The sequence below is a fragment of the Callithrix jacchus genome, chromosome X, assembly GCF_049354715.1.
Source record: "Callithrix jacchus isolate 240 chromosome X, calJac240_pri, whole genome shotgun sequence".
Classification (NCBI taxonomy): Eukaryota; Metazoa; Chordata; class Mammalia; order Primates; family Cebidae; genus Callithrix; species Callithrix jacchus.
The window spans coordinates 47,614,690-47,630,329 of NC_133524.1; the positions used below are offsets into that span (position 1 = coordinate 47,614,690).

The window sequence follows — 15,640 nt, forward strand, 5'->3', positions numbered from 1 at the left end:
GAACACCTGAGAACTTTCTTTTTGAAAGTATAATGCCACACACACATACCCAGACAGGAGCCGAAACTACAAAAAGGATATTAGAGCAGTCACAACACCAGTCACAGCTCCCATGGTAAAAGAGCCACTAAATATACCTAGAAAAATGCCAACTGACTTAAAAAAGGCAGCAGCATCAAAGGCATGAGTGTTCAGTCCTGCTGGCTGGTAGGCAACAATAGACCTGAAGTTTAAAAAGAAGAGAGAGTTTTTTTTAAAAAGACTGCACTGGTTTTACACCATGGTACCTGAAAATATCGACAAACATAGGTATCCACATTTTGCCAAGCATTGGCCAGGGCAAATTCATTTAATTTAATCTGCAGCCAGCACTGCCCAGGGCAAATTCACTTAATTTAATCTGCAGCCACCATGTTACGCTGGCATCAGCATCTGATTGCTGCTGGGCACACAAAGCAATGCAATTTTATCCACAAAGCTGATAAATCTCATTTAGAAAAACGCCCAATTCAATATTTAACACATTTAAGATGAGCCTCTGAATTTTGCCCAAAGCATACAGGAAACCGTGATGTCTCTTCCCCAGAAGAAACATTGCTACTTACGAGGACAGTACAATAGCAACAGCATCATTTAGGACGCTCTCTCCAAACAGAAGTGCGTAAAGATCCACGTCTGCATGCAATTCATTAAATATTGCCAGCACAGTCACTGAAAAGTGAGTGGAAAGCACAGAAATTAGTTTTGGTTTCTGACCTTAAACCACTGATTACAGATTTATAGAGGCAATTCCTATCTTGAGTAGGACTGGGTGGTTCAAGAGACAGCTAGGGAGTCAAAGATGAACTTGCCTATCTGTGGCAGAAATGAAAATGGCAATCTTCCATATCTGAAGGAGCTTTGAGATGATGCTTGAGTCTAATGACACTGCACCAAAACACTATGCTTTCCACTGTGATCCCATCACACTTTGAAAGTATCTGTTATATAACTTCAAAAAATAAAGAAAATCAATGTGATTTGGCTTCACCAGTGGGTTGAAATCTCTTTGATTTCTCTGGCTCAATAGAGCCAACATTAAAATAACAAAGTTATTACAAAAGTGATTAATGAGATTTTGGCTGGGCACAGTGGCTCACACTTGTAATCTCAGCACTTTGGGAGGCCGAGACAGGTAGATCACCTGAGGTCAGGAGTTTGAGCCCAGCCTGACCAACACAGTGAAACCCCTTCTCTACTAAAAATACAAAATTAGCCAGGCATGGTGGTACACACCTGTAATCCCAGTAACTTGGGAGGCTGAGGCTGGAGAATCACTTGAACCTGGGAGGCAGAGGTTGCAGTGCACCAAGATTGCACCATTGCACTCCAGCCTGGGCAACAAGAGCAAAAACCCATTTCAAAAAAAAGATTAATTAGATATTATAAATTCCAACTTTGTGCCAAGCCTTCAAAATATGGTGTGCGTGTGTGTTGCTTAAAATAATAACAGGTGGCAGGGGTGGGGGCATATTGCCCCTGGTTGAGAACCATCCCTCTAGATACATGAACGCAAGCTGTGTTTTCTCTCAACACTTATACCCAACTACCCTCTCTCGATGGTTTCTACCATAGGACTGCAAAAACTAAACATTCACTTTCCCAGCTTCCCTTGCAGAAAGCCCCACCTCTTCCTGTCGGGAAGAGGGCAGAGAGGCCAGACACCAATGCAGTCATCTTTCCTCCATGCAGCGACTGATGTGTGACTGAAACCTCAGAGCAGTGCAGCAGAAAGACTGAGTGCCTGGATGCCTGATTGTAGTGGAAGCTGTGACATCAACTCAGTACTGGTACCCAAGATAAATATCTACTTGTTTAAGCTGGGATTAGCCAGGTTTGTCTGTTCTTTGCAGCCAAAAGCATTACTAATTGATACAATTAGGAAACCAAGCCAAATAAATGTTTAGTGAGCTATTATAAGCCAACCAGTCTTGTAACCACCCCCGAGTCCAGTTCAAGAAATGGAACTTTCTCAGTCCTCCATATGTCCCATCCCAATCTGAAGCCTCTTCCTTCATTTAAAGGGAACCACTAACCTAAATTTTATGGTCATCATTTTCTTGCCTTTCCCTATAATTTAGTCACCCAAATGCACATTCCCTGACACTATCGTTTGGTTTTGCTCACTTCAAAAAAAATGCGCTTTTTACATCTTTTTATTCTATAGGTTCCCCTTCCATTCCTTACTGTTGGCTTTTGTCCCATAATGCCCTAATGTTTAGTTCCCTCATGTCTGAATTTTCCAGTCCTTTTTTTTTTTTTTTTTTGAGACAGAGTCTTGCTCTGTTACCCAGGCTGGAGTGCAATGGTGCAAACTCAGCTCACTACAACCTCCGCCTCTGGGTTCAACCAATTCTCCTTTCTCAGCCTCCCAAGTAGCTGGGATTACAGGTGCGCACCATCATGCCTGGCTAATTTTTTGTATTTTTAGCAGAGATGGGGTTTCATTATGTTGGCCAGGCTGGTCTTGAACTCCCGACCTCAAGTGATCTGCCTGCCTTGGCCTCCCAAAGTGCTAGAATTACAATTGTGAGCCATGGTGCCTGGCCTGAATTTTCCATTCCTGATGCATGCAGTTCTTTCATAACTTCTATCACATTCTTAATTTCCTTTAGCTGCTTGTGGAATATTAATAAAGTTTCACCTTTTAGGGGCCTATTTTTCTTCTGGTATGACTCTATTAACTGTAGCTTTATTATTCAGAGGGTTTGTTCTCATATTTCTCTTACAATATGTTTGCACGAAGTTCAACCTCAATCCATTTCTGTTGCTCGTAATTAAGTGAGGTGTGTAAGGGGTAGGAGTGGGCCCAGAAGAGCTCTCGTAGTTTCATGGCTCCAGGGCTCCCTCTTCTGGCCTCTGGGCCAGGCATGGTGGTTCACACCTGTAATCCCAGAACTCTGGGAGGCCGAGGTGGGTGGATCACCTGAGGTCGGGAGTTCCAGACCAGCCTGACCAACATGGAGAAACCCCATCTCTACCAAAAATATAAAATTAGCTGGGTGTGGTGGTATATTCCTGTAATCCCAGCTATTTGGGAGGCTGAGACAGGAGAATCACTTGAACCCGGGAGGCAGAGGTTGCAGTGAGCTGAGATCACGCCACTGCACTCCAGCCTGGGCAACAAGAGTGAACTTCCATCTCAAGAAAAAAACAAACAAACAAAAAAAAACCATGGCCTCTGGGTATGGCCACCTTCTCAATACTTTCTGAGATCCACTGCTTCTGGCCTTCTTCTCCTTTAGTGTCTGAGCTTTCTTCCTCCTTTCATGCCCTGTCAATCAGGGTTTATGGTCTTAGCAGTTAGTTTTTGGGGAGCAACTCTGTCCTTCCAGAAATATCTTTGCTGGGTATTTCTGAGAGCCCTGACCACTCATGCCACTCCTGCAGCCTCTAATCTCCTCTAGTCTCCTTCCATTTACCCACAAATTGGTGCCTGTAAAGTTCCCTCCTGTTTTTAACTATGATCAGATATGCCCACAAACCTCTTTATTCTCAGTAGGGATCCCTCCTTTTGAGAATAAACACTTGTGGAATATTTTTAGGTTCCCTGACAGTCAAAATGATCAGCACCCCCTTTTCTCCTCTGCACAGTTGCTATTTCAGTATGCAAGTCTCACTGCTGGTAGTAGATAGTGGGATGCCCTGTCCATAAGTTTCATTTTATTTTATTTTTAAGACAAAGTCTCACTATGCTGCCCAGGCTGGACTTGAACTCCTGGGCTCAAGTGATCCTCCCATCTCAGCCTCCTAAGTAGCTGGGATAACAGATACATGCCACCATGACTGCCCTGGTTAGCTCTCTGTGTTTTTTCTTTTGCTGTCTTTCTGCATTCTTGTTAGGGATTAAGGGAGATTTCAAAATGACACTATTCTCATCATACCTTCCTTTGAAAAAGTTTATTTATTGAGGGTAAGCAAACATAATTTGGACTTGAAAAATGTCTACTATGTCATGAAGCTACTCTGCATTATTATAAACCAAGGAGCTAAAATCACTACTTTATGCATTCAGACACTAACCAGACATCAATAGGATGCATGCCCATCAGCAGTTCTTAAAGGACATGTCATCTTCATAATACAGATGTTAACACAAGATGCAAAGTTAATCTCTTACTTTCATCCTTAAATACAGCTCAGCAGGTTACACAATAGGAAAGATCTTTAGGAATTAATCTTTACAAAGTTATTTTCTGTATTATTTATTACATGAGAAATATTTACATGAAACTTTTACTCTAGGAGTTTATTATAATATGACATAAGAATTGGCTTATTTTAACCCAATGTTGAGGAAAAATGAACAGTGATAACGAAAATAATTATTGAGCACTTACCATGAAGCAGGCACTATGCTAGGCCATTTAGTTCTCATAAAACCCTATATGGCGGGTAGTGTTCTCCTTTCCCCCAATTCAGAGATTAAAGAAAACAGGCCCTGTGTGATGGGCTGCTTTATGCTGCAGTATCAAAATTCCTCTGAATCTCAGTGATTGATTACATGAGAAATCTTCTTCCTCACCCATATAGCATGTGCACTGTGGGTTAGCACAGGAGGCCTCTATTCACATCAACCCCCCAGGGACTCAATACTGATAGAGGCTGATCTTGATGAACAGCCCAGGCTTGGCAGGCCAGGAGCCCTGGGTCCTAAGGCTCCTTCAGTAAGGGTCCTGGCAGAAAACAGATGGCACCCTCAAACTGAACAATTTGAGGAGAGTTTAATAGAGAAGTTATTTATAAAAGTGAGGGCAGAGTATGGGGAAACCACAAGAGAGAAGGCAGTACTTGTGGCTGGAATTGGGGAGTTTTTGTTCATTGCTAGGCTGAAGGCTCCAGGAAAAAGAGTGATTACCAGAACCTGGAGCTATACAGAGAGGGTGCCTCACAGGAGCTATGGCCTCTGATCAAGGGATGCAGATGGTCTGCCTGAATCCTGTATCTTCATGCTTTTCCCAGGCTCCCACTGGTGCTCCCCCTTAGACAAACCCAATAGGAAACCAGAAGGCAAAGGACCCTCTGGCATGTTCCGTACAAATCAGCCTCCGGGGGCCAGGAGGAGGGTGGAGCGGGGTGGTGAGTCAATCATCTGCAGGGTCAAGCAGAAGACACCCAACACAGCCACTACTGGCCAAGAGGGCTCAGCATACAGCAAAGTTGGAGGATTTAGTTAAGTGAGGGTCTGAGCTACATGGGCCCCAAAGGCCTTCCAACTTTTGAACACGGTTTTCCTGAAATACTAGTTACTTATGGTTAAAAAAAAGAAAAAGCAGTATATACTTAATTAATTTATTCAAGACTAAAAAGCACATTTATTTATTTGTTTGTTTGTTTGTTTATTTATTTATTTATTTTTTGAGACGGAGTTTCACTCTTGTCACCTAGGCTGGAGTGCAATGGCGCGATCTCGGCTCACTGCAACCTCCACCTCCTAGGATCAGGCAATTCTCCTGCCTCAGCCTCCTGAGTAGCTGGGATTACAGGCACGCGCCACCATGCCCAGCTAATTTTTTGTATTTTGAGTAGAGACGGGGTTTCACTGTGTTGACCAGGATGGTCTCGATCTCTTGACCTCGTGATCCACCCGCCTTGGCCTCCCAAAGTGCTGGGATTACAGGCTTGAGCCACCGCGCCCGGCCATTTATTTATTTTTTTTGAGACAGGGTCTTGCTCTGTTGCCCAGGCTGGGGTATGGTGGTGTGATAATAGTTCACTGCAGGCTGGAACTCCCGGGCTTAAGCAATCCCCCACCTCAGCCTCCCAAGTAGACGCGACCAGAAATGTGTACCACACATGGCCTAAAAGCATAATTAATAATAATAACAATAAAAACTTACATAGCACTGATCTAAGTTTCAACTTCTCATTCTCCCTGCTCATTATCCTCGCAAAACAGATCAGGAACCCTGATGTGCTCCTCCTGAGCAAGTCTGTGCCTGACCACGAGGAGGAATGTGGGTGTTGACAACTGGAAGACGATGGGATAGGGATGACAGACTAGGTAAGTGGTTTGTAATGGGAGAGATGAAACTGATTGCCCTCCTCCCTACAGCAGGACCCTTGAAATCAGGGTGAGCAGGGTCACAGCTGTTTCCAACTGGACACAGACTGAGAAATCACAATTAACTAACTGAAGACCACTGGGTGCAGGCAGTGGGAAAAACAAAAGAATGGCAGATATATGAAGAAGGAAAAACTCAAGGACCTAAATTTGTTCATTTGACTAACTTTTCTTGAATACTTCATCCGTGTACTCAAGGGCACTTAGCACTTGTGAGCACTCAATACAAAGTGGCAAGTACTGTCATGTACAACACAGACCTAACTCAAAGATCTGAGGGAGCAGATATTGAAGGAGTCTAGGAAGAGTGATTAGGCAGGTAGCACATTTGAACCAAATCCCAAAGGATGAGCAAAAGACTGACCAGCCCAAGTGATGCAACTAGAGAAATGGTCTTGGACAACACAGATCCCAAATCATGAAACCCGTGCCGAGTGTGGTGTCTCAGGCCTGTAATCCCAGCACTTTCAGAGGCCAAGGCAGGCGGATCTTTTGAGCTCAGATGTCTGAGATCAGCCTGGCCAACATGGTGACACCCTATCTCTACAAAAAATATAAAAATTAACCAGGCATGCTGGTAATCCCAGCTAATCTGGAGGCTGAGGTGGAAGGATCACTTGAGCCCTGGGAGGTCAAGGCTGCAGTGAGCTGAGGTCATGCCACTGCATTCCAGCCTGGGCGACAGAGACCCTGTCTCAAAAAAATATAAATAAATGAATAAATGAATGAAATAGAAATCTGTGAGTCAGGCTGATTGACTCAAAGAGTACAAAGGTGATGAATTAAAATTGGGGAGATGACATCATGATGGCTCACAGGAAGGAATAGTACTTGTGTTCTCCAGTGGCTGCCTAGGAAGGCATCACAGGGAGGAAATGTGGTTTTTTCTTTAACTGTGGGTCTATCTAAAACAAAAGCCCACCAAGATGGCACACAGCAGCCATGACACATGACCACAGAACAGAGAAGGCTCCCTGTCACAATGCAGCCTACACTATCCCACACATACTATGTCACCTTCGACCAGAAGGCTAATCACTCATGTCTGAAGCCAAGTATAAGGACAAGGATTCTTATTCCTTCATATCATCAGTCAATACCACTCTGTATCCTAAAATTATAAAGTTTTCTGTTTTATTTTTTAAAGACAAGATCTTGCTCTGTCGCCCAGGCTGAAGTGCAGTGGTGCGGTCACAGCTCACTGCAGCCTCAAACTCCTGGGCTCAAGCAATCGCCTTGCCTCAGCACCCCCGCCATGAGCAGCTGGGACTATAGGCATGTACCACCATGGGCAGCTAAATTAAATTTTTTTTTTGTGGGGATGAGGGTCTGCTATGTTGCCCAGGCTACCAATATCAGAATTTTTGCTTGATGCACCAGGCACTAGAAGTCAATCTGGTCTTGAGATCCTTAACTCTGCACTTAAGCTTTTATCTCTTTTATGACCCAAGTTTTCAAACAACAGATTTTTTGGAGGCTGGCAAAACACTTCTAATTTCCAAAAACATTCTACATTTCAGGAAGATTTCTATTAAAAAAAGCAGTTAAAGTTAATGTCCTGATGTTTAACAAGTTTAAACTTTCAATTATCTAGAACTTCCATTTCTATAAAACCCTTACTGTGCCAATCTCCATAGGCCAAGTAAAAATGGAGTAGCATGGTAATGCCTTCCATTATTTTCTACCATAGCATAGACACATTAAAGGGAAGTAAACAATTATAAAGATAATCTGGAAAAGTAAGCCTCTCTATCCAATTAAATGAAGCAACACTGATAGCTCAGGAAACAATATCAATCTTTATGTTACATTAACTTCCCTTTACTTATTAGTGGTACTAGTAAGATATTAGTAATAGAATTATAGATGAGTATCGTTAGAAACACATTTTCAGACAGAAAAACACCTTTCTCAGGTTTATGAAGATCTATTTCTCCATAGACACATATCTGGAGACAGTCACAGACAGCACAGGATTAAAATAATAAAGCTGATTTTCAGAGATCTCTTTGGAAACATGCTTGGGTTAAGAGATGATCTGTTATTTATTTTTTAAACATGAGGAAAACTGGGAAATCTCTGCCTGAGTCATATGTGGACATAAACCAGCATCATTTGGACATGGTACACTCAGTGCCTTACACACGTTGTTTGATTTCATCTTCAAAACAGCCTTAGGAAATAGGTGCCATCATTTCTCCTTTGTGGATGAGGAAACTGATGTGAGGGGATAATGTGTGCCTAGGCCACCTGATCAGTGATTGGCAGGGTTAGAACTCAACCCAAGGCCCATGACTCCAAATCCCACCTTTTCACAAACCACAGTGCCTCGACAGCCAAGTCTTCATACTAATTTACTCAGGGTGTTTGTAATAAAATATGAAGGTAAGAGAGGTCAATATTTTTTTGGAACATCGAGATTCTTCAGAACCACTTCAGAACTGTCTAGAGTTATGCTGTTTGATGTGGTAACCACTAGCTACATGTGGCTATTTACATTTAAATTACTTAACATTGGCCAGGCGCAGTGGCTCATACCTATAATCTAAGCACTTTGGGAGGCCAAGGTGGGCAGATCACCTAAGGTCAGGAGTTCGAGATCAGCCTGACCAACACAGTGAAACCCTGTCTCTACTAAAAATACAAAATAAGCTGGGCATGGTAGTGCATGCCTGTAGTCCCAGCTACTTGGGAGGCTGAGGCAGGAGGATTGCTTGAACCCGGGAGGTGGAAGTTGTGGTGACTGAGATCGTGCCATCGCACTCCAGTCTGGGCAATAAAAGTGAAACTCTGCCTCAAAAAAAAATTACTTAACATTAAATAAAAGTTAAAATCAGTCTCCCAATTGCACTACCCTACATTTCAACTGCTCAAAAGCTACATGTGACTACTAGTTACCACAATGGACTGGGCAGACTGTAGAACATCTCTATCTTGAAAGAAAGATCTATAAGATATCACGAATGGAGAGGACCCCCCAGGGGACATGGTCAAGTGGGGTATCTTAGTATCTCTAAGGTTATTACAGTTCAGAATATTAGAGGGCATTGGAGACAAAGAGTGGACCTTTCTATCTCCACTGTGAGGACAGGAGCAGCTCATTCTCCAGAACTTCTTTCCCTAAGGTGTACTCTCAATAGCTGACACCAAGGAAGAGAATGGCTGTAACTACTTTATGCAAACTGATCAAATTACAAGTTCCAACTTGGAAAGGAGAACATTTTTGTTTGTTTTTGAGCTGCGAGGGAGGAGCGGTATGTAATAATTCACTTGTAAGAATTGGTTCAAACAACACTTGAAAAATACAAAGCAAGGGATTGATGAATAGAAAACCATGTCACAGTGCATGCTCCTGCTGGAATGCTGAACAAAAGGAGTTTACAAATTAAATTACATTCACTACAGATAATCATGTGTGTTTCTACTAAGAAAAGGTATTATTTAAACCAAATGATATGTTGCAGAAAAGAAGGCAAAAGGACAACACTGGGAAAGAAGACAATCTAAGTGTAAAAATTATGACCAAATTAGTCATTCTAAGATCAAAGGTAAAACATGCTATACAGATACAATGAATTTTTTTTTTCTTTTGAGATGGAGTCTTGCTCTGTCGCCCAGGCTGGAGTGCAGTGGCGCAATCTTGGCTCACTGCAACCTCTGCCTCCCAGGTTCAAGCAATTTTCCTGCCTCAGCCTCCTGAGTAGTTGGGACAACAGGTGCCCGCCACCATGCCTGGCTAATTTTTATAGTATTTTTAGTAGAGACGGGATTTCACCATGCCAGCCAGGATGGTCTTGATCTCCTGACCTTGTGATCCGTCTACCTCGGCCTCCCAAAGTGCTGAGATTACAGGCATGAGCCACTGCGCCCAGCCACAATGCAGTGTTATTTAGCCTTAAAGGTTAGGAAATTATGACAAATGTTATAACATGAATGAACTTTCAGGACATTAAAGTGAAATAAGCCACTCACAAAAGGATAAATACTGTATGATTTCACTTGTATGATGTATCTACAGTAGTCAAATGCATAGAGACAGAAAGTCACAGGTAGTTGCCAGGGGCTGCAGGGAAGGGGGACTGGGGAGTTGTTGTTTAATGGGTATAGCATTTCAGTTTTGCAAGATGAAAAAGTTCTGGGGATTGGTTTCACAATGATGTAGGTATACTTAATGCTACTGAAGTTGTTAAGATAGTAAATTTAATGTCAGGCATTGTTACCACAAAAAAAATTAATAATAGAAAAGGAAATTACATGCCCTTCTTAGAAAAGCCATCTAACTATAGTCCCACTGCTTGGGACGCTGAGGCAGGAGGATTGCTTGAGCCTGGGAGGTCAAGGCTTCAGTGAGCTGTGATTGCACCACTGCACTCCAGCCTGGGCAACCCAGGGAGAACCTGTCTCAAAAAAGGAAAGCCATCTAAGTCTGTTAGACTCACCTATTGTTTATTTGTTCCACCACCATGCCATGCAAATAAATACTACATTCTCCCTACTGCAACAAAAGTTAATACTTGCTCTGAACTTTTAAAGATTGAAGTAATGGAATACCATAATGATAAAGCCAAATACACAAAGCCAAATACCTGGGTCAGTGGCAGAGATGATTGCTCCAAAAAAGAGACAATCTGTGTAATAAAATTTATCTGAGAGCTGTCCCATAATCTTCATGAGCTTCACCACACCATACATGAGATTTCTGTAAGAAGGTAAAGCAAACTATGTCAGGAGAAAAAAATAAGTAACTTAGCAAACATGCAAGCAGCATAGTACTAGAATACTACTCTTAGCGATTCATGAAAATAACAGGCAGTTGCCAGGGTTGGACACTTACTTTGGTACCAAGTAATAGTTTGCAGTTAATGTCATCTTGCTGAAACATCTGAACATTTCATTTTTAAAAGTTATACTTGCTAACAACTAAAGCAACCATGAAGCACAGTCTTTAATTAGCAACAAAACTAAGGCATTTTAAGCAACTGGGTAATACAGGGAAAAGGAAGAAACAGAACCTGGCATAATGTTTTCGTAGCAATAAGTTGCTACAAAACACAGAATTCTAAGATAATGCATTTAAAGTCAGAGAAATCAGTAGACTCGATGAAACTGGAGAGAAAAAAAAAATGGGCTGGTCAGAAAGATCCAAAGGATTGATCTACTACTGCCTTCTCTGCCAAGAATTATTTCAAAGAAGGGAAAAAGAGGCAAATATCTTTAAATGTCCTATTAGAATGTCTGCATACCCATCAAGATATCTGGCCTCTCACTCTTTGCATGGGTCGGGCAGGCAGCAATATCCCTCCTTAAGCTATGTAGACTGTGACATGATCTAAGAGGGACTATCACGTTACATTTTTCAGCTTGGCGGGAGCACATTTCCTACAGGACAGCTTGCAAATTGGGAGGAGGGAGGAAGAGTGAGGATTGTGAAAAGGCCTAGTACATACTACAAGGGTATGTGTGCGTGCACATGTGTGCACATGTGCACACGCAAGGTGGCAGCAGCAGTGATAGCAGCAGCTGCAGGGGTTAGAGGAGTGAAATAACATGGACTTGACTCATTATACTCTACAGCCAACCCTCTAATAATGAGATTCTTGATGTCATTGCCCACCGTTGTGTCTCAAATTCTTAGAAGAGTGGACTAGCTAAGCTAGGAGCAAAAGAACTATTCACAGAATGGAATTCTTTTGAGAAGAAAGAACTATAACTTAATGTTTGCCTATTGTGTGCCAGACACTGTTCTAGATACTTAACCAGTTCAATTTCATTTCACAGCAATTGTATGTTACAGATTTGATTTGCCCTTTGTTGCTTATCAAAGGCTTCTTTCATGTACCCTTTAAACATTCCAGGAACAAGACCTTCTTCTCCATTTCCTTTCACCACAGTCCATGACTTACACAATAGACTTCTTCAGCAGCCTTTTCCCCATTTTGCTTCCTATCATCTCTAATGCCAGTTATATAACCTGTCATTCTTCAATAATGTGCCATCTCTTAAAGGATAAGTCCAAGCCCCTCCTGTTTTGATGGTATAAAAGGCCCCTGCTATTATCTCCAGGTTTCTAGCTAATTGTTAAAAAATTAATTAAAGTCCTAACTTTATTCAGATTTTCTTAGTTTTTAACCTAATGTCCCTTTTCTGTTCCAGGATCTTATCCAGGATACCACAGTGACATTTAGTCATCAAATCCCTTTCGTTTCCTGACGGCTGTGACAGTTTCTGAGACTGCTCATTTTTGATGACCTTGGCAGATTTAAGGAGTACTGGTCAGATATTTTGTAGAAAGTCCTTCGACTAAAATTTGTCTGATTTTTTTCTCATGATTAAACTGAGATAATGTGGTTTTGAGTGGAAGACCAGAGAGGTAAAGCACCCTTCTCATCACACATATCAAGGTGCATACTATCAACGTGACTTACCACTGCTGACGCTGACTTTGATCACCTGGTTGCGGTAGTATTTGTCAGGTTTCTCCACTGTAAAGCTACTCTTTTTTCCTCCTTTCTGTACTGTACTCTTCAGAAAGAAGTCACTATGCACAGCCCACACTCAAAGAGGGAGTGGGAGGGGACTGAGCTCCACCTCCTCGAGGGGGATTATCTACATGAAGTATTCGGAATTCTTCTGCACAGGAGATTTGTCTTTTCTCCCCCATTTATTTATTCATCCAGTCACTTATTTATATCCATATGGACTCAGGGATATTTACTTTATGCTCTTGGGGATAATCTAATACAATGTTATTTGTTTTGTTGTTCTTCAGCCATTGAGGGGGCTTTGACCATTACAGGGGCTTTCACGTTGGCTCTTGTGTCCCTTGACATCCCCTACATTGCTTTGTCTGTTTTCTGAGCACTTCCTTACTTTCTGGCATTACAAGATACTCCATTTTTATCTTGTATATTTCCTGCCCCAGCCCTAGAATTAACCATTTCTGCAAGGGACTCTGGTTCTTTTTATCAAAGAATGATAATAGAAACCAAGATCTGGGTATTGAGTATAATTTTATTTCATTTTAATTTATCTTAATTTAAATAGCCACATGGCTAATAGCTATGATACTGAACAATGTAGCTCTCGATCCTGACTGCCATCATCAATAATATCAAAATACTGGACTCTGTGGACCCAGATGGATCTCATCTCTATGGAACATGTGTAATTTGGTTATATGACAAATGTTCACTTACCCAATAATGAAGCACGAAACAGCAGTCCCCAAGAAGGCATAGGCCAGAATAGACCCGAGATTTCTAAAAAAGTGTCTCTGAACAAAACAAACAAAACCCAAGAATCACATTGTGATTTTTGACAATGAGCTTAAGAAACACATAAAAAGTCTCTAAAAAGTGGAACTCTACTTACTGCTTCCATTACATTAAGTAACATCTGAAGTTACTCCTATATGTTGCTATTTAACTTTAGACATCACAGTTTTTTTTTTTGTTTTTTTTTTTTTAAGATGGGGTTTCACCTTGTTAATCAGGCTGGTTTTGAACTCCTGACATCAGGTGATCCACCCGCCTCAGCCTCCCAAAGTGCTGGGATTACAAGCGTGAGCCACTGCGCCCAGCCTGCCATCATGGTTTTAAGTTATCTTCTGTACAGCTAGGTACTAAGCAAGTAAGCAAGGACTTAGTAAATTTTCAGACAAAACTGCTCTGGATGATTACATTAAATCACATTAAGTGTGTGTATATGTTTGTGCATGTCTGTGTGTGAGTAGATCAATCATTTTTATAGATTTAACCCACACCATTTTACTTGGTGATTTAGCACGTCTCTTCCAGTTCTGGTGGTACCTCAGAAGATCATTACAAATAGAAGCTTGAAACAAACACAGTGTGAAGGTGCTATGTCATGAGCTTTCTGTTTAATTTAATATCAGAAAACAAACAGAGTCCTAAATATCTGCTCATGGAACCTGAAGTGTCTGCCTATATAATTATCTAGATTAATCTCTGAAGCCTAGGAAACAAGGAAAAGAGAGATGGATATGGAGAAATTAGAAACAGATAGTTCCATTTAAGATGGTCGAATTTACACAGGAAGAAACAGACATCAATATCACATCTAGAAATTATTCAGAATGAGGTTGCAAAACTGCAATCCTTTCAATGTTTCTGCACATTGGTTACCTTAAAAATATAAACACATGCAGTGGCTCACGCCTATAATCCCAGCACTTTGGGAGGCGAGGCGGGTGAATCACGAGGTCAGGAGATCAAGACCAGCCTGAGTAACATGGGGAAACCCTGTCTCTACTAAAATACAAAAAATTAGCCAGGCATGGTGGTGCATGTCTGTAGTTCTAGCTACTTGGGAGGCTGAGGCAGGGGAATCGCTTGAACCCGGGAAGGGGAGGTTGCAGTGAGCCGAGATCATGCCACTGCACTCCAGCCTGGTGATAGAGCAAGACTCCATCTCGAAAAAAAAAAATACACACACACACACACACACAAGAATTTACTTGTCTTACCATGTTGTGTTTGAAGGATTTACTTGTTACAGGTCACTAGGCTTGTGGGATATTCCAACAGAGGAAATTCTGCCTGTTCCTGGGATCCTAAGCCACAGTTCTGCCTCCTCAAGGCATAAGCCATTCTCATTTGACAATCAGAACTGTTTAACAACAACAGACAAACAAAATCCCCCAACACCCTGATCAGACAAGGGCCAGGAACACTTTACCTAAAGATTTTTTAAAACGCAGGAGAGCCCCAGCATGTCAGCTGAGCAACATCAGAAAAAGACAGGGGAGAGGAAGAAGAACCCAGCCTAGATCAGGCAGCCACCAGGAAGCATGGCCAGACAAAGGGCTGCAGGCGTCCTCGGGTCTGTAATCTAAACACAGGGCCTTCCCAGTGCTTGCCCCTAACTGAGTCAGTGAGGAAAGTGTCAAGAAATGCCTGCTACCCCTAAGCCACCTGCTCAGTAGAAAATCCTTCAAGGGCTTGCCATGCTGACAGGCACTGAATGAGGATGCTGCCTGTACATATGATGGACACATTATGTTTGCCTCTTAAATCACAGCCTTTTTGTTTTTAATCTAATGCATTTATATACCAATGTTTTGAAAAAAAATTATATTTCAAAAAAATCAACAGCTGTAAGTCTGCTTCCCTTCAAAAGCTCCACAAAGGGCTTCAATCAGGGAGGGTTAGGAGTGCTTCAAGAACAAGCCACAAGATGAATGACAGTTGTGAGGTATCTAAGAACAAATTTCAATCCCAGATGTGCTTTCCCTTGCCACTCAGCTTTCCTTTGGGTAGATATTCCCATGGTAACTCTGAATATAAATTAGATAAATTCATATTCATGACATTAGCCAAAGCAAAAAATTAGGAATGTAAATCTGCAGCCAAAAATACTTTCATAATGTATTCTAAAATCACACACACACACACACACACACACACACACACACACACACAATTACCCATCTCCCCATTCATATCTGATGTGAGCTGAAACTTAAATGTATTTTGAAAAGATATGCTACCTATTTGTGTATTATGTCTAGTACTTAAA

The 15,640-nt window shown here is 41.7% G+C and overlaps 1 protein-coding gene across 2 annotated transcripts in view; it reads right to left on the bottom strand.

The window, feature by feature from the left end:
• Positions 1–15,640, bottom strand: part of SLC9A7 (solute carrier family 9 member A7) — a 151,437-nt gene that overhangs the window by 49,048 nt on the left and 86,749 nt on the right. For both annotated transcript variants that reach the window (XM_035289162.3, XM_035289161.3), the window contains exons 4-7: positions 13,300–13,376; positions 10,690–10,802; positions 606–711; positions 82–223 (exon numbers count right to left, since the gene is read on the bottom strand). In XM_035289162.3, the coding sequence (XP_035145053.1) occupies positions 82–223; positions 606–711; positions 10,690–10,802; positions 13,300–13,376 (438 nt within the window). The remainder of the gene's footprint in view (positions 1–81; positions 224–605; positions 712–10,689; positions 10,803–13,299; positions 13,377–15,640) is intronic.